Source organism: Rhea pennata, chromosome 3 (genome assembly GCF_028389875.1).
Source record: "Rhea pennata isolate bPtePen1 chromosome 3, bPtePen1.pri, whole genome shotgun sequence".
NCBI lineage: Eukaryota > Metazoa > Chordata > Aves > Rheiformes > Rheidae > Rhea > Rhea pennata.
Genome location: NC_084665.1, coordinates 57101245 through 57128634, shown reverse-complemented (window position 1 = coordinate 57128634; position 27390 = coordinate 57101245). Strand labels below are relative to the sequence as shown.

The following is a 27390-nucleotide window of genomic DNA, read 5'->3' as shown; positions in this document are numbered from 1 at the left end:
TGTATTACAGTATTGTAGCTCACAAAGATGTTGCTGCTGTTGGTTTAAGCTATGATCTATCATCACAGATATTCCCTTTCTTCAAATGGAGGAAAAGATCAGAGCACTATTATCCTTAACTGGGAATTACAGACCTCTACTTTCTAATAGGATGGTTTCTAAAATAATTTGACCATGTTTTTTTCTCATTTGATAAGAGGATCAAAATTGGCATCTGGTGTGTTTCTTCTTGTCAGTCAAAAAATGCACCCTTTCTTTAAATATTTTAATTACATCAAATATCGAGAGGAGGAACAATTCAATGGCTGTAATCCACAAATCTGCTCTCCAGTGTTTAAAACCTGTAATTTTGTTCTGTGTTTTTACAGAATGCATACCATACTATACTACAAAAGTCAAACAACGCATCAGAAAAGGTCCAATGATAAAGAACTGTAAAAAAACTGAAATGATTCAAACCTACCATTAATTTCACATACCTTGAGCTCTGCTGAACTACTTCTCTACTTATAAGTGCATTTTAGAAACCCTGACTCAGTCTTGTATCATCAGAATAATTGGTGTGGAAAAAAAATAAACAGGAACAAAAAAATGCACCATTTGTCACTGACATTTGAAACTTAAAACTAAAATTTATTTTTTCCAGAATGCTGCATTATAACAATGGTTGATTTTCTCTTTAGTGTGAAAGCACTGATGTTTCTCTTACATTATAAAATAGCTTTGGACTATTGGAGCTTTTCAGCCTGGCTATCAAATAGCAAGTCTAGTAAAATGCAGTGTATGGGGATCAAGCTGTTTCTCTTCTACACAAAATTTCTTTCTACTTAGCAGCAATAAAGCACATGACCCAATGTATTTCTGGGTACTTATTGCATTTCTCAGGTGAATGAAGTAATTCAGCCTTCAATCTTATACCTCCAGACAGTTCAGGACATAGAACAACCTGGGAACAACCTGTCCAAATCTCACTTCTAAAGTATGACTTCTAGATAATAAAACTATGTTGTATAAAATACTGTTCTGCTAGATGCAATTCCAAACAAAGTATTTCCCATAGTCATTATACCCAGACAAGAAAACTAGTGCAAGCAAGTAGACTATGGCGCTATGAAAAAATGTACAAGTTTTATTTTTAACATCACTGGACTGAAAAATAGAGAGTCATATGGCTTGTTTATATTTCAGGAAATGGTAGAGAATAAGTTAAAGAATATTTCATCCCTAAACATTCGTTGCTTTCATTTATACCTAAGCTAATGTACACATATGTTTTCTTCTTTTCATAAATGTCAAGCACCCACCTTTTTCTCCCACAAAGATTTACAAATACATGCATGGCACTTCCTACAAAGCTGTCGTGGGCTAAAGGCTTACAAACAATAATTTTTTTTTTGAATAAGAAATATTCATCAGACCAAAATAAAATCATTTAAATCAAGTTCTTCCTGAGCAACTTGGAATTTGGAATGTGCTGAAAAGTTTCAATAAATAAGTCAAAAATTAACCAGCTTAAAACGTACCTTTTAACAATTAAGTAAAATATAATATATTTAATGACAGACAAATGGACTGTAAGACCAGGAATCTTAGAAGCTGTGTGCCAAATAAATTCATGAAGTACCATTCAGGGAGGAGAGGCCGGGTTGATTGGTTTGAAAAATGTAACAACATTAAAACCTAGCGAGTAAATCATTAAACAGTTTTTGTACTTAGGTTATAAAGTAGTGATGGCTGAAGATACCTTTAAATAAACAGATAAAAATAGGCTTTACAGAAAGCAGCAGGGAACTTGCAGGAAGGGTGAATGTGTTAAATGACTGATTATTTTGTTATAACATTGGCAAAAAGGATTCTAACAGAATTTTCTGAAAGGTGAGAATATTAACTTTCTTTCCAAAATATAACAGTTCCACAGTGTGTAAACTAATCATTACTCTTTCAATGTAATTTCATAGAAACCACTTAAAATATACAATGCAGCAGATTCATATTTTAGCTAATATGTTAGTTGTTATCTGTGCAATTTCCAGCTTTCTTTAATGTGTTCCCTCATGGTAGTGCATTGTTACCATGAAACTGGGATGTTCATAATGAAAGCAGAATCTTCTCTATAATATTTTCTTTAAATTAGCATCTTGTCTTAGCATGATTACACTTCTTTATTTTAGTCCTCTGCATGTAAGTACAGTTAAGACTGACTGGTGATAAGGATGGTCCATAATGTCTATCAGCTACCAGCAGGCTCATGGAAAAGAAAACCCTTGAGAAGCACATCTGAGCTTAGCCCAAGTTTATATGCCTCATCCATCACAAAATAACTTTTGCTTGTTATTTCAAACCAAAGGATTATCTTGCAGACAGCAAACACACTGCTGAGGCAGCCACATAATAAAAAGCAAAAACTGCCTAGTAGATGTTTGAGAAAAACTCGAGTTAGATACAGCTGTATTATCCCAGAAGTGTTATTGGGATTCATCCTGACAAGGTGCTGCCATGTTTCTTTCCTGTTCTCTAGGACAGGATTTATTGCTACTACCCCACTACTCGTTCAGCTCCTTCTGGGCAACAACAGTGCCCAAGAAGCCAAGGTTTCATCGAGACCCTGAGGTCTCTCCCGTTCTACTGTGGAGCAAATAGCCAAGGAGCTCTGCCTGTTCCTGCATGCACATCTGTCAATCCTGCATCACCTATCCAGGCATACCGCCGAAGAACCCTCTAGCCCACATGTCACAGGAAACCCTAAGGATACTTACCTTAAAGACAACGGCACGTCACATATTGGAGCTATTCCTACTTCACCTCCCAGCCTCTACCATTCCACTTTATAGTGTTTACTGATAATACTTGTAGTGATTAGTATGGGTAACCTTTCACAGTGACTCTCTTAACAGCGTGTCATTGAATTGACTTTGGTTTTACAGAGCATGGATCTTTTTCCCCCTAGTTTTATCATTCTGAAATATTTAAACTAGAAAAGTTGTGTATCTCCATATTATTTATTTTCTTATAGTCATATTAAAAAGTTGACATCTGGTTCTTGGAATGGTGGGGCAGCTGCACTCTGCTTCAGACACGAAGATTTAAATTCTGAGATGACAGAAATATTGCTCATGGTAATAGGAGTTCCATACCATTTATATTTCTTAGGTGAATGACATTTCGTATCTCTTCACATTTCTGATCCATAGTAACAGTAATGATCTACAAATAATTTTCCTGAAAAGACATATACTGCACCGCTTCCATTGCAGCCTAAAAGAAATGCACTGAACTGCAGAAACAAAACTCTACAAATCATGTAACCCAGCCTTACAGACTTTTCATCCATTCTTGCCAGTCATTGACCTGGTAACTTTTTCCACTCTATGAACAAGACGAGTTCACCAGAAATATCTAGTTCCTGTAACTTGCCGTATTTCCAATAATTAATATTAATTTGCCAAAACAGTACACTTGCTCCTCCTACACATAGTTATTCAGAAACCACAGTCTAATCTACTTTTGAGTCTGTTTTCCTTTGATGTGTAGACAGTAACAATGGTTCTGGCTGTACCACTGAAACACTAGCTTTGTCTGATCAGAAATAGGCACTTTTCCCAAGTGGCTCACTAACTTCTCATTTCTGGTTGTTAATGCTGCAGCATTATGCAATGAAGACTTGTTTCTAGAGAAAGTGAGAGATGAGAAGTCTGTAAACTTACTTTGCAATACTGCCTAATCTATTCTTTTATGTTCTGCAGATGCCCAGAGGACTGCTGTGCACTCCAAAAGTTATTTTGTGATGAGACTGTAGATAGTTCTGTCTTAAACTATGTTTCATCAAGGATTCTATGGAGCCAAGACAGTATAATAAAATTAAACCCATCAAACCAGGTATCTTCCAATTTCCCCAACACTCGGGAATGTTCTCTTTTATTCTGTTTTAAATGCTGCTGCTCATTAACTCAGTTCCTTAAAGAATTACTTTTAATAATAATTAAAAAAATCTTAAGAAAGCTGAAGGGGTCACCAGGAGAGAAGGATGGCTCTTGCTTTCATCACCTTTTATAGATATCCTCTAGCCATTTTTCATCATCTTCTTCCTCATCGTCTATTGGTTCTTCTGTTTCCAGGGGAGAAGGAATGAAGAACTCGGGTCTGGGACGTGGTTTCCTGATATGAGACTTGAGTCCAAACTTGCGCTTTAGCAGGTGAAACTGTTCTTTGACATAGTAATAGAACTCGTATTCGTATCTCATGCGTTGGTAGAGGATCTGTATGGCTTCTGGAGATGGGACGGTCTTTTTCACTGTCACAGTCAAATTGCCAAGTTTCCTATGTTCTGCAAAAAAAACCAAAAACATGGCAGGCATTGAATAAAGAGACCATACCTAAACCTCTCTCTCTATCTCTCTCTCTCTCTCTCTTTTTTTTTTTTTAATTAAGGCATGGCCCTACTATATTACTCATAAAAAAATAAGCTTCATTTGCCTCCTTAATAATTTATTTATTTTTCATGAGAGATGAAATATTATAGATGTTTGAAGTTAGACTTGTATGTTTAAATATGGCTAGTTCACAACATTCGGCATTGCACACAGTCAACTCAGGTTCTTAACTGGCAAGGGCTATCTAATGCAAATTAGGTCACTCCAACTATGAGCATAAACTATATACAGAGAAACATATAATTTTGCCTAGCTTGGCAAATTTTGACTGATGTATGGAAAGCATTCATCCAACACACAGTTGAGCTGAGCTAATCAATTACAATCAAATGCTGTCTCAGTGGTGCTTTCTCATTGTTCAAATCTAAACAAATAGAACAGATGTTCTGTGCCATGCTCATTCAACACTTTAAGCAACCATTTTTCTGTTTTTTTTTCCCAATGGCAACAGGCTATTGGAACATCCCAAGAATTTTCTTCTCCAAGATAGAGAAGTAACTGAAAGTCAATTTTGAGAAGAGAACAGTAAAAGCTTTTTAAACATTATTGATCATAAAGTACTTAACTTGGAAGTACTGACCTGCAAAATCACTGTTTTCTCCCAAACATCTATATCTTTTTTCAAGGCAAGTGGAGATGACTTTTAAATTGATGAAGAGGTATCCCCTATAATTAATCAGGCTTTCTGAAATCTCATTGCTCCAATCCAGTAGGCCTCATATGTTAACTCTGACAGAAAGTGACCCACATGGAAATTATCACATCTTTAGAATACACTATGTCCAGATAAGGCAGGAGGAATGGGCTTGCATGGAAGGAATGAGATGCCAATTAGACATCAGCTAAAAATGTTTTTAATGGCAAGGAGCATTAAGCAGTGCAGTAGAGTACAGGTGTTATGAAACCTCTACCTCTGGAGGCTTTAAAGACCAGATTACAAAAAAAATCTGCAAAAAATGGGATACATACATATACATACATACATACATATATATATATATATATATATATATATATGTATATATACTTCCTGAGGGAACATCTTAAGGCTGTTTTCCACGATTCTAAAAATCAAGAGATTCATTTATATTTTTTCAATCCTTAGGTCACTTCCTCACTTCTGGCTATGATAGCAAGGTTTGCAAGAGAACTGCCTTTTTGTTCCAGGAAGTTTCTTGGCTTATGCTACTCATTCCTTCCTTGATATTTATATCCTCTGTGCTGCTCCAAATGCCAGTTAGAAATCCCATATTCTACATGGTTATATAGATTAACTATTGTAGTGAAGAAAAGCTGGATTTTGACACAGAAGCCTACTTCTTATTGTAATAACAGTTCTCACTGCAAGTTCGGAGGAATGCAAAAGGGTCTGGCCTCAAAACATGGCAAAGAAAGAACTTACAAGAAGAAAGCAGTCAACAAAGAACATTTCAAAATAGATTCTGCTATGCTGATCAGTTTTGAAAAGAAGGAAGAAAATACATTGGTAGCTGCCACCCTCTGGCAAAGCGTTCACGACTGACCAGCGGCACACCTGTAGGCATGACGCAGCCTACCATGGACAGCTCAACGCCCCCGCAAAGCCACTTCTAGGCACCGGTGTCCTGTTACTAGCAACCACTGTCACTTCTAGAGAAAGTCCCTGAACTGAAATGGCATTTTGACATGAGCAGAGTTTTGCTCACAGGCTCAGTCTGAACCGGGGTCTTCAGAGCACTTGCAAGCAAAGCTAAACACATGCTCAGCAGCTCTGCAGAAAAGCAAGTTTTCACAGTTGCTTACACACAAGTTTAAAGGATTGATCAATGGCTCCTAGTAGGAGCAGTGAGGTGTTTTGGGGATGCCACAAGCTGTACATTCATTCAAAAGAAACAATCAAGAAAACTTTTTAAGGAAGGTAAGATTTTCAACCAAAGGCAAATTTCACTTATTTCAAGAAGTAACAAAAGGTAAGACCACCTAGCGAACATAACAGCAATGTTCTTTAAACAAAAACGTATATTTACACAAGATTTTAAGCCTTGAAAAATACAGTTGAAAGGTAGAGCACAGCTATGTGAACATGAGAAAATTCACATTTTAAATGATTTATGTTCATATAGTTTAGTGCATCTACATACATACAAATATACACAGCAGACATGGCTCTACTTCAAAGTAAAGCCATTGAATGAAAACAACTGAGAGCTGTTCATTTTAATAATGCTACACAAGACAGCAAGTGCTACTGGGCTGGACATTCTCGCATTATTTAACTTCATTGTGTGACACACATCTGCTGCACAAGAAAAGCAGCATCTAAACGAGGTATTTTCCCTCTCATTTCTGGTTACCTTTTACAGTAAAGTGCTTTGAAATGTGGAAAAGTGACAATATAAAGAGAGAACAGGTTAACTAGCTTACCAATCTCAGTGCCATTCAAAATCACAGAAAGTGACTTTAGGCTTTAAACCTTTGTTTATTATGCGTTTGTATTCTTAATTTCTTCTCTAATGGAAAAATGGTTTCCACTAGTTGGCAACAATTAAAACATACTATTTGGTAATTAAGTGGAGCTTTTATACCAAGCTTCATAACCAGCTTTACACTGGTTAAGAAATCTCTAATCACATATCTAAGTAAACAACTTTATAATATATAGAGTTCTTACAGTTTTCATACTTTTATTCCTTTAGAAATGATGATACCTGCTTTATACTTAATGATTGCCTACATTTTATCAATTTGTGTAGTTTTATTTAGATAGAAGTGGAACTTGATTCATATATACAAAAGTTTAAACTAAAAACTAGCACAGAAAGCACTATCTGTAGCTAGTTAATGGGGGTGAAATGTTTTTGGCCAATGGATCCCTTCAAGAGAGAAGAGCTTACTCCCTTCTATATCATGTTTACATATAGACTGGATTAGGAAAACAAACAATCTTGTCTTTTTAAGTTCTCATTTAGTTGTTCAAGTTCTTATTGATAGCTATTAGATGAATAAACTCAAGGAAGAATATCTGTCCTTAGGTAAGAAGGAAAGAACTGTCTCATGATGATTTAGCACTTCAAGAAATTCTTCTTTCTGGTGCTTAGCTGGTAGCTTCCACTAGCTTTGCAGTCTGGTTTTCTTTACAAACTCAGCAGCAAATATATGCTACTAAATATTTTATTTATTAAGCTTAAGCCTTTGTACTGGTTGCCAACTTCATTTTATTTTACATAGGTTATTTCTGTTACAGAAGAAAACTGCATTTATATAGCTGGAAAAAGCTCTTTATTTATATGGTCCCACCAGGATTCTAACTGGGAAAAGCCACTTATTACAGCACCAGCTTCCTTTGGTGGCTGCTCCTTCCAGCAGAGAGAGGCACTTGTGTTCAGCTCAGGAGTGCTGCCAATGATGACAAGGTGAAAAGGCTAGACTGTTTTCTTGGCGGGGGTGATCGGTATGGGGCAGGACGAGTTAAAGAATAATTTACTGTTGGTATGCGAGGCAGGAAAAGGTCCACCAGCACCAACTCTGCCAAACCTGCCAGGTGCCACCTGCCACCCTCATGGGGCAGGTACTGCAGGAGAAGAGCAGGAAAGCAGGAAATTTTACTTGTGGTGTCAATTTGACCGGGGTTTGCAATTTCAGTAGTCCTGAAAGAGGATTCCAAGATGCATGCAATTACGTTTTGCTTTATGCACATGTGCATACCTACGTGTATGTATCTATACATATGTACACATAGATACAGACACACATATACACACTCCCATACTCTTGCTTTGAAAGGCCACAACTCTCTTTCCCTTGTCAGCACATCAGACAAAAGAAACTCCAGGAAGTGATATTTTTTGTTTTAATCAGTGGAGGCTCTTTTTTTCCTCCCTCCAGTGAGCTGTCCCACAAGGATGGTAACTTCTATTCCATTATGGATACTTTGGAAAATTAAAGAGTGTTGCAGATTTTATGGCTTCTGTTGGTTTGCCTCTCAGTATAACTATTACTAACTGCAGAGTATACATAGCTATGGGATACTGTTTGTCACATGGTGCAAGTCAAGGCAGTGCTGGGCTTCAGTCTTGGATTTTAATAAAACAAGTGAACTTGACTTTTTTGCACTTGAGTTTTATTTAGATTGGTTTCTAATCTTAAATTCTCTTAAAAGGTCTTTTAATACAAATATGAATGAAATCACAGAACAGCCCCTTGAAGTCACCTTAACCACCTCTCCTCAACTTATAAGCAAAATGGAAAAATTATGTAGATCTGGCTTTAAGCCAATATAACAATCTGCATATGGTATATAAACCCAGCTGTCCCACCAAAGGACCTGGACCTCATTTTATGACCTTTGAGACAGCTAACCATATGGAGGGCAACAAACTGCACCATTTACTTTTTGGGGTTATTTTTTTAAACTGTGTTTGCTTTGGCATTCTTTTAAATTATTAAAAAGAATTTACTGTACAGTAACCAAACCTCCCAGCATAGCCTGCTCATGCCTTGAATTTACATGGTGAAGACTAAACTGGTATGTAGACATGGAGGAAGAAAACTAAATTCTTTTGGGTTACCAGGTGATGAATAGTTACCATTACTTCCCCCCCCCCCCTCTTTTTTTTTGGAATTAAGAAATTTGCCTTACTTACCACAGTAAGGCAGCAGAAATCTAAACCATAGGGAACAGTGTTTTTTTATATTTTGTGGCTTGAAAAAACTTGGATTGCCATATTTAGACAAAATGATCCTAAAGGCATTCTCTACCTCAAAAGAGAATTTATGAGTTATGCTCTCGCCAGTGTTCTAATGTTTCAGCTGATGCAAACAGATGCAAAGGCTGACTCCTGAGTAGTCCTCAATACTGAACAAAGTTGCAAGGAGTTGAGAGTCCTCAGAGCTCAGGTAGGGAGATGTAGCTGAGGCTGAGCCAGCACAGGAATGCTGCAAGCAAGTGTAACTGTGGGCTAGCCAGGCTAACACTCACAGTGGAAAAATCCTACATCAAGCTCTGCTGCTCTAAGACTGTGTGAACATGATAGTTGTCAAAGATATAGTAAACTCATTTCCTGGAACTACACAGGGAGGCCCCACATTTCAATCATATGCAGCTGAGCTACAGCGCATACCTACTTCTCCACAGATTTAAATGGAAATATATGTATGTCACTGTGGTTAGATGTGACGTACGAATCACTAAGGGCCTCTGTTTGATATGCCACTCAAATCAGTGAAGTGTTAAAATAAGACGCTGATAGCTACACTAGATCCACTCTATTCCCCTTCCCCCAAATATTCAGCTCCAGTACAGTAGAAAACTCTCAGGCATAGTGAGAGTCAGGTTTTCTTGACATTTTTAGCAAGGCTTATGCAGGGTATCTGGGAAAGGACAGTTTTGGGAGAACGGATGACACACCATTGCGCTTGGCCCACGTACTGCCCTCCTGACGGTCCCGGCCCTGGTACTGCTCTGAAGAGCCCTGGGGCTGGGGCAGGCTCCTGCGCTCCGGCAGGAGGAGGAAGGCAGTGCCATACGGCCACACTGTGCAGTTGATCAACTTGTGTAGATGAATGTTTGCCAAAGTAAAAGAGAAACTGCGGAGGAGACCTAGTGGAGTCACCAATTGGGAAGTGTATTAAAAAAATAAAGTCGATGAAAAGGTAAGGGCAATTTGCCCCATAGTAGGCGGTAATTTGTATGCCTGAAATACTATGAAACCCACTTTTTAATCTTCTTATTGCTAGAATGTACTGCGTAAAAGAAGTTAACTCTTCTCAGTTATTCACATTAACAAAATAAGGCGCAAGATTTAACAAGATGGAGACAAAGATTAGACATTTCTGTGCACAATGAGAACTGTTACACTATGCTCACTAGCAATGCTTGCTTCGTTTTACTAAGGACATAAATGATTGTGTTTCATGACAGAGAACTACTAACTCCAGAGATCAGAAAGAAAACTCCAGCATATTGGCACACAGTAATGTCCTATCTCTTAACTGTAAGATACAATTCTCTCTTACATGACAGCTATCCAGAGGTAATGGCGATACCCAGAACTTCAGAGACCTGAGTTTAATTTCAACACTGGTGGCATGCAATCCCAGGCAAATCTGACTTCTTACTTATCAAATACACCAGATTATAATTAGTGCAGACACTCGAAAATGACAGCTGCCAGTGATGGATCCTGAACTAGATGAGTCCATTACAGCAATTCTGTTTCTTGTTACCATTACAATGAATAAAGAAACCAGAGGAAAGAATAATATCACTTTTAATCTACTGCAGGGAGCTCAGAGAATGATAATGTAGCAGAGAAAAATGAAAAATGGAGGGACTGCAAAAAAAAAAAAAAAAAAAAAAAAAAAATGAGAGAGAGATTATCCAGGAACAGCTGAGAAATTCTGAAAGACACATAATAAACAGTTACTAATACTGAAGGATGTAAACACCAAGGAGGCATGATATAAAACCAGAACAATGAAGAGAAATGAAAAAAGAACAATGTTAGTGAGAAATAGGGGGCTGTCCTGCTGGAAGGCAGCTCTGAGGAGAAGGACCTGGGGGTCTTGGTAGACACCAAGTTGACTGAGCCACCGATGTGCCCTTGTGGCCAAGAAGGCTAATGGTATCCTCAGCTGCATTAGGTAGAACACTGCCAGCAGGTTGAAGGAGTTAATCCTTCCCCTCTGCTCTGCCCTGGTGAGACTGCATCTGGAGTACTGTGTCCAGTTCTGGGCTCCCCACTGCAAGAGAGACATGCATCTACTGAAGTGAGTCCAGTGAAAGGCTCCTAAGATGATTAAGGGACTGGAGAATCTCCCGTATGAGGAAAGGCTGTGAGAGCAGGGCCTATTCACCCTGGAGAAGACTGAGGGGGGGATATGATTAAGTGTGTAAGATATCTGAAGGGAGGGTGTAATTAGGGTAGTGTCAGACTCTTTTCAGTGGTTCCCAGTGATAAGGGGAGAAGCAACAGGCACAAACTGAAACATAGGCAATTCCATATGAACACGAGGAAAAAGCTTCTTTACTGCGAGGGTGACTGAGCACTGGATCAGGTTGCCCAGAAAGGTTGTGGAGTCTGTATCCTTGGAGATATTCAAAAGCCATCTGGACATGATCCTGGGCAGCCTGCTCTAGGTGATCCTGCTTGAGCAGGGGAGTTGGACTAGATGATTTCCAGAGATTTCCAACCTCAATGTTTCTGCGATTGTGTGAAATGTACTAAGTATCTTGGATTTATAAGGTTGAAACCAATAAAAGCATCATTTTCCTACAGGATACAAATCATATATGTGGCGAATATACTGTGGAAGTAAACACCTTACTGGCCTGGCTGTGAACTGAACAATGTAACAGTGATATAATTCAATGGTGTGCTGAAGTACTACTTAAACTATTAAAAGTATTGTATCACTATTATGAAACACTTGCCTTACAAAATGTGGACTATTCAACAATACAAATATATACCTTTCCCCCAAACTTTGTAAACTTATCACTTTCTGAGGTATCTTCTCCAGCCAAGAAGTAGTTATTATGAAATCTCCAAATTTCCTCCGGGAAACTCTTCACAGTGTTAGTGTTTTTATCTCTACCAATTCCAAGCTGTACAATCTAATGATGTGGATTTCCAGCTGCACGGGACACCTCAGCCTACCCTACCAAACAACACACTGCCTCTGGCTCTGTCCGAGAAGACTGAAAATGTGCTTTATCTCACACATAATCAGATACCAAATCTCACAGAATCTTCTAAGAGACTCTCTATATTTGGCAATTTAATGCAGCATTCCCAGCTAAAGTAAATTAGCATACAAGAAAGTAAAAAGCTGAAAATTAACTCACATTGGTAGAATGAAAAGGCAGATTCTTTTAAGAATGTGGTCAGGTACTTTTACTGCTGTTAAGCAACTTCTAAGTTGAACTAGACACAGTTGAAGGTGCCAAAACCAAAATCATCTGCAGAGGAAATACCAGGATTCTCTAGTTCAAATTGCTGAGAGAATTGCTATGCTTGCAGTTCATATGAAATTTCTAACCTACCTTTTATAGCTGCATAAGTACTATTGAATGAATCCAGTTAACTTGACAATTTGACAAAACCACAATTTAAAAATAGGTTCTTGCAGATCACTTGTGAATAGTGTTACATATTAGGTTAGGCAGATACTAACATTACTACATTTTGCAGAGAGTAGGGGAAGTTGCAGTGACCTAGACAAGTTTCAGCTGGGCTGATGAGCAGAAAAAAAACACACTGCAGATATGTTATGCAGAAAATCTGCAAACATAGATACAGCCCGGGACTTGAGAACTTAGAGCAGGCATCTTGCCTTTGTCTTAAGGTAACAGTAGACTGGCGTCAAAGATTTTGTCCACAAAAAGGAAATAACAGAAGAAGCATGCTGTGCAAACTTAAGATGTCTAAGTGGGATGGAGTGAGATAGAGGTGTTTTTATTTCCATATATAGTATTGATGAGTGCAACACTGGCATATAGTATTCAGTTTTAGTAACCACATCCTAAATCAGGGTACAAAAAAGAGCCTCAAAATGAATTCCAGGGTTGGAAAGAACACTTTAGAGTGGGATGATAAATTCACTCCATTTGGCTTACCCAAAAATAAAAAAAAAAAAAAAAAAAAGATTGAGAGGTGACTTGATTACAGCATCTACATACTTTCATAGTGAGAAAACTCTGGGTACTGAAAAGCTGGAAGCTGAAGCCAGAATAATGTGAATTGGAAATAAGGCATAATATTTTTTAAGTAGTGAAGGTGATTAATCACTGGAACAAAATAAGAAAAGGAGTTGGTAGCTTTGCTGCCCCTTGATATTTTTATATCAAAAGTGGATGTCTTAACCAACTCAAGGTATTGACCACTGCAAGTCAGTGTAGTAGTTACAGTAACTTACTACTGCGAAGTAAGTTACTTCTTACTGTGCAGAAAATAAGTGAAATTGTGTGGCCTATTGCACAGAAGCCAAACTGAATGATCTAATTGTCTACTTAATGATCTAATGATCCATCTTTCATAGCTGCAAATTCCTGAAGTCTTAAAGGTCTCAGCTTCCACATCCGAAGCATCACTTTTGAAAGTCTTTTTGTAAATGTCTGTGAGATACCTAAATTATGTCATTTTTGGAAAAATGTTTGAACACCCAGTTTGCTACCATTTCTAGTGGTTGACTCTCCAAAGCCTAGTGGTCACCATTTTGTAATATGAGGTCTTGCAGGAATGCAAACTTAAAAATTAACTAGGTAAGTTAAAAAAAGCTTGAGTATATGATCTTAAAATTCTTAATTCAAAGTGCTGGCTCCTGTTGTCTTCCTAGAGCCTTCATATGACTGCTTATATGATATTTTATAAGTATTGAAATAAGAAAGGAAAAAAACAAAAAGATTAAAAAAACAAAGTAATGGTCAATAATAAAATCCATGCACCGTACAGATAAAACCACTACTGGTATGGTACAATGGGACTGAAAGGTATATCTTATTATAAAAATACTACTATTAAAATGGAGAAGAAAATAAAATATCAATTCTTTTCTCCCAATGAGAAATCTGTTTGGTTCTAAAGAGATTTCCTACTAACTATGTCCGTATACAGACAACTCAAAGGTCTGAAATTGCTTTGCTTCTTATTACTGTAAGTTAAAGAAGGTCAAGAAAAAAAAAATCTCTTTTCCCGTTATGTTCTTTTGTGTATAATGAGCTACTAAAGACAGCCAGAGGCTGAGGCACTAGTAAAGAAGGAAGAATGCAACAAGAGCAGAAACAACACACTGTTCCTTTCAAGTTCACCCCCTTCTGGCCCACAGCCCGACTCTCTTGGCCAGCTGCCAGGGTACTGGGACAAAGGCTTCCTCCTCTGGCCAAAACTGAGGAAAACGGTCCGTTGTTTAACACAGGCAGACTTGTTTCAGCAAGAGAAAAACTAAAAAGAAGAGGAATTATATTGACTGAAAGTGCAGAGAGAGAAGTGCCATCTCCTAGTGCAGCTAATACAGTTCTCACCCCATGCTTTTCCTTACAAGGGACTGCCTTGATTTTCCTACCTCATCCAGGTTAGAAGGCAATGCAGAGTGTCTCAATAGGGCTAAAGCCATAAGGCTGCCAGAGTCTTCATGTCATTGGCGTTTTTATGAACCAGAAGCAAGAATGCATCTTTCTTTCCTTTGGGAATCTCCAGGTGACCCACTGCTCCCATCTACACCTGCCATAACAAGCCCATCAGAAAGTGGAGCATCCTCGCTCTTTTCCACAGAAACAGCAGCAGCAATGTCTACACAACTGGAGTTTAACAGGTAAATAAGCCAAATGTTTAGCTATCTCAGGGCTTCACAGTGACCAAGGCTCCTGCTGGATTTCACAAATCATTAAACCAAACTCCAGCTGAATTTGTACCTGGGCTTTTGCAGTCTCTGTAACAGAGCCTCTGGGATTCTCGGGGTTCACTGCAACTCTAGAGGTCATCTCTCTCCCCCAGCACCTCACCGGGAAGTGCTGCTGTGGAGGTTACATATGGAAGCAGTGGCTACCTACATGGCAACCTCAACAGCTCCCTAGGAGCACGGGCACAGCCAAGGGCAGAGAACTTGAAAACAAAATCTGCAGGGTTTAAGCGACTTGTTTGATTCTAAGCATTTTAGTGACATGAACTACCTCAGATGTTATATTACAGGATGTACTGTCTTGGTGAGCTGTTGCAGGAAACTTTTCCAAGGAATTATTTATATGTCTGAGAGTTTTCAGAAGCTGGCCCTGATTTAAGGTGAAGTGTGCTTTTAGTCTACTCAGGTTAATACAAATTAATATAGGACATTTTTAGATGCCGTTCAAACACCAAAATTTATGCACACGTGTACTTGTTCTGTTTTCCATACAGTATATTTTTCTCCTGAAAGGGAAAAATGACGGTTCTGATACATATTTGTAAGACTACAATCTTTGCAGAAGAAGGCCTCCCTAGGAACCCCAGTGCATTTACACCAACCAGTAGCAAAGGCAGCCTCCCCTGTAGTACTTACCATCTGTCTTCACAGACTTATGTGATATCTTCCAGCAAACCTTGACTGTACTTGCTTTTGTATCAGCACAAGAGCAATCCATTAGGCAAATAGTTTGCTCAATAATCCTTTTATAATTCAAGTCACATTTAACATTACTGTGCTGAGAGGAGGAAAGATACATGGGCAAATATTTCTGCCATCTATCATCTTGTTTACAGGAAGTATATTTTCAGTCACCATAACTCTATTGCAGGTTAAGGAAATTAGCTGAGTGTTATGAAAACACCCATGAATCAGGATGGTAGATTTACATGGTATGAAAAGCCGACACATCCTCACTTGATCCTGCATATTATCTCAAGTCTGCAGTGTCTCAATCCATGATTTCTCTTCACTGTTAGAGAGACTGGCTAGCATCAAACTTTCAAAAATGACTGCACTTTTTTGATTTAATGACATCACTAGCCTTGACATAATGACTACCATGCTTCCAGACCATACTGCATGAAACTAAGAAATAAAATGACCTACTGTCTTTCTTTTTCCATGTAAGTACGAAAGGCCACATGTAAATGTTAATGTTGCTGGATGAGTATAATGGGAAACCAGGAAGGATGGGACAGCAGTGAAGAACTCTTTACAAAAATCATTTTTGGGGAGGGAACAGGGAGCAGCAAACCAGGCCTTTGTTGAATAACGTTTAGCCTGCATTTCAATTAGCAAAAGTGGCAAAATAAAGCTCCCCAATATTATTCATGAGACACACAATGTTACGAGCTGCATCAACATAAACAGACAAATCTATTGACATGAGAATATCAATAGTCTTTAGGGAACAGTCATTGTGGGCCATGTCCTGCTATGGACTAAAACACATAGAGAAAAAGTTAGATATAGCATGCAAAAGAAAGCAGGAAAATAGCACTGTCAACTTCTTGCAGAAACTTTTTAAAAACCCTACAGATATAAAGGTAGCATTGGGCTTGAAAGGCCATGAGGGCAGAGTGTATGTAAAAAATATTCACTCCATACAGCAGTTCTGTAAGGAATGTGCAAAGCTTGAAAACAGGGCCAGAAGAGGTCCATAAGCTGAGCCCACAGCAGACAGGCAGAGCACTGAGAGGAGCCAGCGTAATGAAAGCAATAACTGAAGACACTGCAGGTCCTTCCACATTACTATCAGCCTAAAAATCCTGGTCTTTTGCCCGATTTCTCACTCTTAACATGACCATAGGGCTCTACAGCTATCAGTTATTTATGTTGGCGTTAAGGACCTTCCATGCTGCATTAAGACAGCTCTTTCACATGGCTGTGCAAAGCCTTTTTGAGGAGATCAATCTTATTCTCAGTCCCTTACTCCCAGTCATTCTCCTCTGTGGTACCAAGGCAATAATTTCAGCGGATGAACTCTCTGCCAACATATTACCACTTTAGCAGTCATTTCACAACTTGAATTTGTGCTAAGCTGGTCACTGTGACACAAATTATAAGGTTTACCCTTCACTTTTGGCTCTGTAGATACAGACTCACTATACTTGAAACAAAGCAGAAAGCATAGATTAAAATGTTTCAAGCAAGACGTAGCTAAGATGGGGGAACACTAGTCAAGAGTTAGTCAAATAAAGGAATTAACGGTATTAAAAGGTACCGATGTTTTAATGCTTAGTTGCCCATATGCATCTTCCATTATTATTTACCTCATATTTATATTTCTAGAACAAAAATGCCTGCTTATAAGATGCTTATAAGTTATAGGGAAAATATGACAAAAAAACCTGAGAGTGGTACATTAAGGGTTTTTCATGGTAACACAAATAATAAAAAATATCAAGGGCACCTTGTAATGGCCTGTCTGAAATCCCAAAATTCACCTCCAAGAAACTTGGGAGTAAGTTTAAGTTGAGGGGAGCCCTAAGGTGTTGGATGACTGTATGCACTTACACATGCCAACAGGGCCATAAGGCCCATGTTTTCACATAAGCTCAGCACTCATTTGGATACCAATACAAGTAATCAGATTTTTTCTTAGTGTTGAATATATTGATCCCAGAATACTTTAAAACTCCCTATTTCAGTACCTATATGGAGGCCAAGATTTCCTGTAAGCCAGATACCAAAAGTGGGTGCTGGGAACATAAAACTGTGACTCTGAACTCCTTTAAAAACATATTCCTAGCTGATTATCCTGGTGTGGCCAATAACTATGGTCATCAGCTTTTAAAGAAATATAGTAACCCAGACACTTCCCATTCAGCTGACACTTCATCCATCTGTTTGCCACAGTGGTTGGTGGTATTTCTGGCATATTCCTAATACATTTACTTTTATTAAATACATTTATTAAAAAAACTCCAAACCCCAAACTGACCAAATATAGAGTCCTCATAAATATATCTACTTTTCCCATTCTTGTTTCATTTCTTATGAATATACTTCAGATAACAGCAGGACATGAAAAATGCAAGAGGTTGAAGGAAGTGAAGGGAATATTTATGTAGCATGGGAAAATTTGAACTGTGATTCAATGCTGTAAAGTGTCCAATATCTGTTTATCAAAATATTTCCCTTGTATTTCTCTTGTCTTTGATTATCTCAGTCTGTGTGCTAAGACTCACAAACAGGAATGCTGTGTTAAAGATTTTTTCTTTGATTTTAATGGCAATCTGTGTAAGTTTGCCACTACTTTGAAATGAATATGTTGGTCTATCATTGCCAATTGCTAACAAAATATACCAACCTAGTATATGCCACTTCTTCATAAAATTATTCACACGTGTATACAATACAAAAAAGATGTGTGGGGATTGGCGTTTTTCCCTTTCACATGAGATAGGAAGTGTTTATGCCCTAACTTTTAATTTCTACTCTAAAAAAACCTGTTGAACAAGTAGGATATGCACCAAGATGTGGTCTGGAAGGATAAAAGAAGCTGCCTATGAATTAAATAGCTGAATTAAGCAAGAATTAAAATGATTGATTTCTATAAGCAGTTTGCAAAAATATGCACCAAGGAAAATAATTTTCAATGATTCAAAGCAGAACCTTTGGCTAAGTAGTGAGTTTACCCTTAAAATAGGCGAAATAGTCTATTCTGCAACAGCAAAATGTACTGGAGCCTACCAGGTGACCACATCCCATGATCTACCAGCAGCAGAAGCCACTGCCAAGTAAATATTGAAATTCAATATACAGACAAATACGCTTTGCAACTTCACTGCTGTTCTATTATTAAAAGTGCTAGAGGAACTGGGCTGACATTTTGGTAAGCTGTTTGCTAACATACAAGAAGATAGAGACTGTGAGGTTTTCAGCTATCTGCCACCTGCACTGGCACAGCTGCACCAGACAGGCAAGATTTTACAAGCTGCAGTTTGTACCTGTTACTTTCACCTAAGAACAGTTTGGCTTGCTATGAAAAGGGCTTGCAGTCCCAGAGGAGCAGTTCTTGTTTCATCAGATGTACTGTAGCCTACTCCAGATAACATCTCTCTGTCAAGAGCTTGGATACCAGCAACACTCATTTCACCCTTTTTCACCATGCTGATTGGCAAGAACTTGCTATTTGCAAATAAAATAATCCTAACAAGAGGAATCTGTTTCATTGGTCTTAAAGAGATTGTATTTCCACCATGTTGAGCATGTCAGTAAAGAAAATCAATTGGCTTATCACACAAAATTGTGGACTAAACTAATTACCCACAGAAAAGACCATGATCTCTTCAAAGTTGATCTTTGGCATCTCAGACACAGGTCCAGGATTCCCAGATTATACTCTGTCTCTGCTGGTATTTAACTGGCACCACAGGCACTCAAAGCTTACCACTAAATCTTAATGGGCTAAATTAAGAAAGAGAATGCTTAGGATAAGAATCTAGAGGAAAAAAAGTTGAATGAAAAATCTGCAAAACCTGAAATAATAATCCTAAGGAAGACATGAAAAGCACCATTACTCGATACCTTTATGGTGAAACTGGACAAATGCCAATATCTATGTACTAGGATTCAGTGCAGAAAAACAGATCAAGGTCTTCTCAGTGAATGAAACATGAGCTGTGTACAGGGCCAGGCCAGAGATACATCTCACATGTTGTAACATCCAAAAAACCTCAGAGAGAACATGGAGGAAGCAAATGGCAAAATCACCTCACTGCCAAACAGCTGAACAAGTTTCTTTGACTATCATCCCCTGCTCCTGTTTATCCTGCCATGCTCCACCCTCTTCAAGATCCCTTTACAGTTTCTGTATCCAAACTGCCTTTCTAGGTTTCCTGTTTTCTGCAACTCATTTGGTGCAATTCTAAGCACTCCTCTTGCAGAGGCTTTTGTCATCAATCAGGGAGTTCACTGGAATAGATCTTGCTCTTCCTCCATCTCCTTTACTCTTGGCAAAGAAGTCCTGGGCTTCTGCTACAGGGAACTAGGTCATACGCTTTGCTCCTGGAAACACTGCAGGAAAAGATAGTACTAAAGGTGTTAAAAAAAAAGAAAAAGAAAAACAAACAAACAAACAAACAACCTCTCCCCCTGCCAAAGCTTAGCTCAAATAGCCATCAGCAACGCACAGATCTATCTATTGGACGGGCAAGGAGAATACTAATAAGGCATGATATAAACACTGTTTTTATATGCACACTTTATCCTTATTCCTACAAACACTACTGAATGCAAGCTCCTTGATAACATTCATCTGTACCCAAATTTATACCAGCATATACTAATAAGAGATATTCATACTGCTGAACTCCAGACATTCATGCTGGGCATCAAATAGGCTCCTAAAGAAAATTACCGGTCATCTCTATCCACCGAGCATGCAGAGAGTTGAAGCTTCCATGGCACAAAATTTAAGTATCTGAAATTAAGTAATGAGAATACTCCAGTAAGTAAACTAGGTTGGTTAGTTGTTTTTAAAGAGCTTTCAAATATCAATCCTGGCTACTGAGAAACTTGTAGAGCACTTACAGGGACAGTGAAGAGTGGAAGAAAACATAAAAAGTAAAATAAAATAAGAGCTCAATGCCCATCAAAATATTTGCACTAAAATAGTAGTATTTCACAAAATAGTATTTAGAGGTATTTAGGATAAAGCAGATTTTTCTGTGAATATTTTCAGTCAACATTTTAAATTAATTTGCTTTGGCTATGTTCTCATTCCTGTCATGTCTAATTTCAACCAACTTTTAGGAGAGTTACATTATGTATCAGCCACACATTAATCCCATGCTCTCATTTCATGTAACAGAAAAAGTACACGATCCTGTTCAAGCAGTAAACTTTGAAACTTGCTTATGCCATGAAAGCACTCAGTCCTGCAAAGCACCCAGGGCTCTGGCTTCACCCAGCCAGCTGCACTGACCATCCATCTGCTCAGCGTGAAGCATGCACTAAATGCTCTACTGAAGCAAGGTCAGCATGCTCCACATCTTTCAGGGTTGTGTCCTCACCTCCGGTTGCTGTGTACGGAAAGCCAAACACAAACAACAACAGAGCTCTGCAAAGGTTCCTCAGTGACTTGTAGAACTGGGGCAGGTTATTGCCTCTAAGGGCAGTGCAAGGTTTATAACTCATTTGAACAGTAGGAGTAGTATGCTCTGCAGAGCCCAGCAGAGACGGCCTTTGTCCTGTCCAGGACTACATTAAATCCTGCAAGAGCTACCCATTTAACCTCTGAAGGGTCACGTCTGGAGAGCCAGAGGCAAAGAAGAAAAACCAAAGAAGACCATTTCCCTTCACTGATTAAAAAGAAAGCCTAAAATAAGTAATGATTTTAATGTAAAAGGTAAAAAATGTTTCATTAGTTTTATAGTGGGTTAGGCAAGCCATTGGGACAATTGTACCACAGCCATACTAGTTCAGAGAAGGACAGGAATCTCCAACAGTCAGTATATGAACCACTGCAAAGATTCAGCTGGATGTCTGTGGACAAACCAATTTTAGTTTTCCAGACAAATATCTTTCCTGTACTGAAACTGAGATCTAAATGTCTAAGTACTAACTTAGCAGTATGAATATCATGAAAATAAACTGTGATATTGACAGTGACCTAAGATTTTTATTGAAGTTCATCTTATTTGTAAGGTACATCAACAGTTTCTGATACCAGCTGATGTTATCTATTACATATTCAAAGACCATCTGATCTATAACTGCAAAAAGGATGGAGAGGCTGGGAGGAGAGAAAGAAAAAAAAAGAGATCAGAAGGAACAAAACAATGAGAAGCAGGATGCAAAATTAAAGGGAGTAATAAAAGAAAGAAATGAACAGAAAGCAGAAGGCAAGATTTAAACAAATGAATGAAGTTTTGAAGTGTTACATTGCTCGTATGAAAATTCAACTCTAGCTTCTAACACCTGGAGAGAAGGTAACTGAGACTGCCAGTGAGGCCCTGCTTCTAGGTCTTCCTTCCTTCCTTCCTTCTCTCTCGCTCTCTCTCTTTTTCTTTCTTCAATCCCAACTTAATGTAATTTTCCTAACGTGGCACTGGGATTGTTCCAATATCAATTCTTATCACTTCCTTCTGGCTACCTCCCCCCAAACCAAACCAAACCAAAAAAAAAAAAGTATTTTTTTGCTAGGTCCAGTGGTGCTCTTCATCACTCTCCTGTTCCCTCTTCCATTCTAAAAAAGGTGAGAAATCAGATAATGGAGTCAGCTGTTTGGAAAAGAACCAAAACAGTCAACAGCAGGAGAAGAGTGAAACAAGTGATTTTGCAGAGTCTTGCATTCATGTGCTTTTAATACCAAAGATGCAATACTTACCATGTTCTACAGGTACAATCTTAGTGCATATGTACCCAAAGAAGTACAACAAAACATCACACAATAACATAGCTCCATATATCCACCAAACACAATTTAAAGGAAAGCTATGGAAGAAGACAGACCACTGAAATCACCTCATTTCAGATTTTTACTACACAAAAAGTATTAGATGGAATCACATCACAAAAGACATGGTGATAGGATAGATTGTTTTATCTTTGACCTCGCAAAACTAAGAAATAATGTTTCTTTCTTATTTGGATACACGGAGCTGATCAATCCATTATTACAGGGAAGCCAGAAGAGAGGACTCAAAGAAAGGCATGGAGAAAACAAACTGATTCTGAAGAGAGAATTCTTTAGGGTCCAGTAACAGATTGGAGCACTTGTGTGAGTACACAACAGATGCTGTTCCAGGCTCCGACCAAGCAGCAAAGCAGGGAGGAGTTACGAATTCTGAGGTTTTGTTGTTGTTTTAATTTGTGCAATTGGAGGAAGATGACAATTTAAGCCATTGCCCCCTGGATAGCTTCTCTATTTCTCCTGAGTTTGCAAGTATTTTTTTTTCTTTCTCTTCAATACTAATCCCTCATTTCCCCTGAGTATGCACCCATCAGCTCCTTGCATTCCTCAGAAATCCTCCTGCTAGCTCTCTGGAAAGACATTCATGCTAGAGGGCATAACACTCTTCTAATGTGAAGATGCCTTTAAAACCACAAGTCATCTTCAGAAACCAGATTGCACGGAGGTGCATGCAAAATTTCTCCAAGTCCTGTTTTGGAGGCAAGTCAATTGAGCTAACTCACAAACATCAGCAGCAATTTCATTCCAGTAGGCATGTTTGGCATCCTCAAAACCTTCCGCTAAACCACACACCTCTTTGCATATGCACTTTTAAAAATATATTTTTTTCTTAATCTTTCTTTATGCTCACATTTTACTCTCAATCTGTATGATAAGATTGTTTTCTGGGTGAGCCCTGGAGAACCAAGTAGACCAAACACTCTCGCTCATATGGAATTTATTTAGAGGGGGGAAAAAATCCCTTAAGTTGAGCAGTTATGTTATTTTGAACTGGTTTTATATTTTATGTGTACATAGTGGAGCTGGAATTTCAGGGCTGGCTTTTGTTTGCATTCATCATGAAACATTTGTTATATGAGCTGCTGCTACTGCTACCAAAACAGCTGCTGCTCACTGCTAGAAAACCAGAGACCATTCCCACAGTTTCTTGCTCCCTCTGGTAGGTCTAGCTGGCAAATAAGGCCTGGTGTTTTAAGGAAAATACCTTTGTTTGGCTTCACTGTCATCCTTGCAATCTTTTGCCAGATCTGAACTCGGATTTGAAAGCAAACTTATAAATCAGATCAACTGCAGGTATGTATTGATGCTCCTGAAACACTTTTAATTAAAAGTAGATCATAATTGCAGTAGCACGAACACCCTTCTTCGCAGCTAGGGTTGCAGCTTGAATCTGAACTTTCTTCCCTCAGCTGCCACGTGATTTGGGCTGCAGTCTGTAAATATCCTTTCTTTTTCCACATGATCATTTTCTGTCATCTGGAAAAACTGAGAGCCATGTCTTGATCTAGCCTTGTATAAGAATTTATTTGCCATAGAAATGCTGCAATGGCTATGGCAAGCTGCAGAAGACTGCTTCCCTGCACAGAAAAAATTACCCACCCATCTGACAATATGCGCACTTTCCTCCTGACCTGGGCAAAAACGAGGACCGAGCGCACTGGCAGAGTGCAGTCCTGAGCCCTGAGGACAGATCTCCCGAACCGCACATAGGTCCCAAGTTGAGCCTGGACACAAACAAAAGCTGAATTTTAATGTACTGCTTTCTTTGTTTTGATCACTAAAAACTTCACTGTTCCTCTTTCCTGGTGATTTCATACTGGCAGTGAGCTCTCTCATCTCAGTCTTATCTTTTTAACAGATCATTTATTCTAGTCCGGAGCACAGTCCCTGTGGGATTACATTGCTTATTTTAAAGTAAAGGTAGACTACCAAATATTTAATGCTTACAACTTCAACCAGTTTTGTCCTACAGGAAAACATTTTCTCTCATACCCTGACAATGTATTTTCTTTAAGAGCTTTTAGACAGAGATCTTGCTGAAAATCACACTGTACCATCTCATATCCACATGCTTGCTGACTCCTTCAGGGAGCTAGCTGATTTGTGAAGCTCTACAACGCCATACTGACTTTCCCAACTGTCTATTAATTCTATTCTTTATTATAACTCCTACCAGCAAATAAATCAGATTCTTTCATCTGTAGCTCTCCAGATCACCACTACAGCCCTTTAAAAACTTGGAGTCATGTTAACTACCTTCCCGTTTCCAAAATATCTGCTGATTGAACTGATAGGAAAGAGAGCAGAGTTGGCAATTTCAGTTCCTTGGTGAATGCTAGTCTTAGCAGCAGTCCTAACATTGCCAAGGAGAAAAGATAACTGAGGAGGAAAAAAGCTCCTAACACCAAATCTGTTATGTGTATTATAGATGGCATCTGTAAATAACTGAAAAGTTATTCGCATTGAGTCCAAAGAGATATATACCACAAGCACAACAAGGAGATTTATAAAGTGCAGTAACAATTGTACAAATGTTGGAGATAGAAAAAGCAGCCAGACTGGAAAGAACGTACTAATTAAAGAATACAATGGGAATGCAATTCAGAAGAAAGGGAGGAGACAGGAAAGATGAACCCTGAGAGCAGCAGAGGACTCTTCCTTACTACATTTGTGAGTTTGATTCAACTCCAAGAACAGAGGAAAGGAAGAGAAAGAGAATCTTCATAGCCCTATTTAGTAAAAATCTCTTCTGTTGCTAAAGCTTCTTGGAAAACAAGTTTCAAGAGAGACAGGTCAAAATGGCTGGGAAATTCCAACTGAGAAAGCAGGGAGCATAAGCACCAAAAATTGCTCTTGAAAGAATAAGGAGTCAGCTTGTCAGTATCTTAAACCTCCTACACCAAGACAAGTAAAGTCAATGTCTGCCTTTAGCAAGGCACTCTGAGGAAGGAGCATGTATACAGTGTGAAGTTATGCTCAAGTGAACAAATTATCCCCCTGGAGTGATGGCCCTGAGATGTACCAGAAGGACTCTCATGCAGCAGTTGAGAAAGGAGCTATACTGCTAATTTTAATTGTTATAACTTAATTAATTATTTCATAATCAAGTGCCAACCCTTGCACTTTGCTAAAATTAATTCTACTAATTTTATCCTTTTTTCCTTATAATAATAGTGGTCTTAAGACTTAGAGGGCAATATACTGCATACTCTGGAGTAACTAACCTATTTATAGATACACTCTTGGGATGTTCCAAACTCAAGAGAAGACTCCTAATTGACCAGGAACTGACAGATCTCAGATGCAATTTGGCACTAAAATCTTTCTAAAATCTTTTCTGTTGACATTTGAGTCTGTGACAGCTCCTCATATCCATTGGTACCAAGAATCGTTACAGCATAGAGCATCCATACTTCCTCCACAGACAAGGTAAGTATAGTTACCTTTATTATGGCCGCCTTTACCTTGAGAGCAACTGCCACCTCTCTTAGTTACCTACCAGTCCCATACACTCTCTGGCAGGCCACCTGGTTCTGAGATGTTGAAAATGGCTTTTGATAATAGCTTTAATGCCTTTAGCAAGCTGCATGCCAGCAGCTTGAAATGTTTTAAAACATTTCAGAGGATTCCATTTGAAATCATCACAGATACCTTCTCATGTTACTTGCATTGCTCTTCTGAGATACTCTTCTCATCTCTTCAGAGATGAGAATGATCATTTAACATGTAGTCTATTCTACTGCTGTTCCAACAGGCAAGTGTTATCATTAGTCTAATGTAAAAAATGTAATAGCCTTTTTTACTAGACTGAAAATATGATTATGCTTCTAAAAGCAATGTAAATAGAGAACTGTGTGATCTGTTCCATGTTATACCTATTTCTTCCCCAAATACATCAAATATGACCTGTATTGTCAAATACGCTTAATTTTCCATTAAAAGATATTTCTCCCCAAACAACAGCCCTGAAAACATATTATGGGACACAGTGATAATCAAACTAAATTCTAGGCCTGTTACTAATAAAAATTTTTCAGATTCCAGCCTCAGCCACCTTGCGCAACTCTATTGTTTCCACGTTGGTGGAATGGAAACCTGTGCATTGTTACTGGGGATGTAGCCAAGAATAGGAAGCAGGCCTACTAACCAGAATTTAACTGCATTCTACCTCCCTGCGTGTCTTATGTTGCCTGGATAGAGGTAAAAGCTGTCAGGAAGTAATTTGAATAAGCTGGTACTGTTGTAATTCCTACAGAAATGCTATTTCTAAAGCATAAACAGAAACAGAGGTTTAGCTGTAATGTTACTAATTAGAATAATACTGTCATTTTATTTGGTAAATTAGTCTAGAAGGAATGAACTGTCACTGTAAGCTTTAATTATCTGTCTTTGAAAAGTTTGTGGTGTTTTGTCATCAGGGATTAAGGATTATTTGAGGTTTAACTTATGTTCTATCTGAATGCAGCTTTCCCTTTGTGCCAGAGCTTTAACAATACTGGTTGCCTATGAATTTTTCATTTTGTTATATTAAGAACAGAAAACATTCAAAAGATGCATTAGGGAATCAACTTAAGATGAACAGCAGCAGCACTGCTATTAGTCCATAACATCTTTAGCGACTGATATGCTCATTAATAAACATTCCAGTTGTCTGAAAGATACTAGCACTAGCCCCTCAAAATGATCTCCTGACACAAAAGAATATGCATGAGTTCTTGACAGATATGTGGGATGCAAGGGTTTGGCTAACTGGTCCCTTGGGATCTAGACCACAAACACATTTTATTTTTACTGCAACAAAGTATGAAATTACATCTGTGTGGGTTAAGTCCAAAACCAGACAGACTATCAATAGATCTGATGAAAGGAAATTGAAAACAATGCAAACATCCTGAAGATGTGGAATGAAATGCAAAATCTGAAGCCTGAATGTTTTTGGAATAGTAATAAAATACAAAGATGTTGCTGTAGATGGTCTCGGCCTTCATAATTCTACAGGTATAAATATATTATATAGAAAGTTTAGAGAGGGGAAAACTCTAAGCCTCTGGAGAGGCTTAGGTAAGAGAAAGCAAAAAAAGGTGTTGGCTTCAAATAAAGACCTTGACAATTGATGGG

General features: G+C 38.3%; 1 protein-coding gene across 1 annotated transcript in view; it reads right to left on the bottom strand.

Moving 5' to 3' along the window:
* Window positions 1-612: 612 nt before the first annotated feature.
* Window positions 613-27390, bottom strand: part of UST (uronyl 2-sulfotransferase) — a 176031-nt gene continuing 149253 nt past the window's right edge. Inside the window, exon 8 of the mRNA XM_062572365.1 lies at window positions 613-4324. Within this exon, the coding sequence (XP_062428349.1) occupies window positions 4041-4324 (284 nt within the window). The 3' untranslated portion in view covers window positions 613-4040. The remainder of the gene's footprint in view (window positions 4325-27390) is intronic.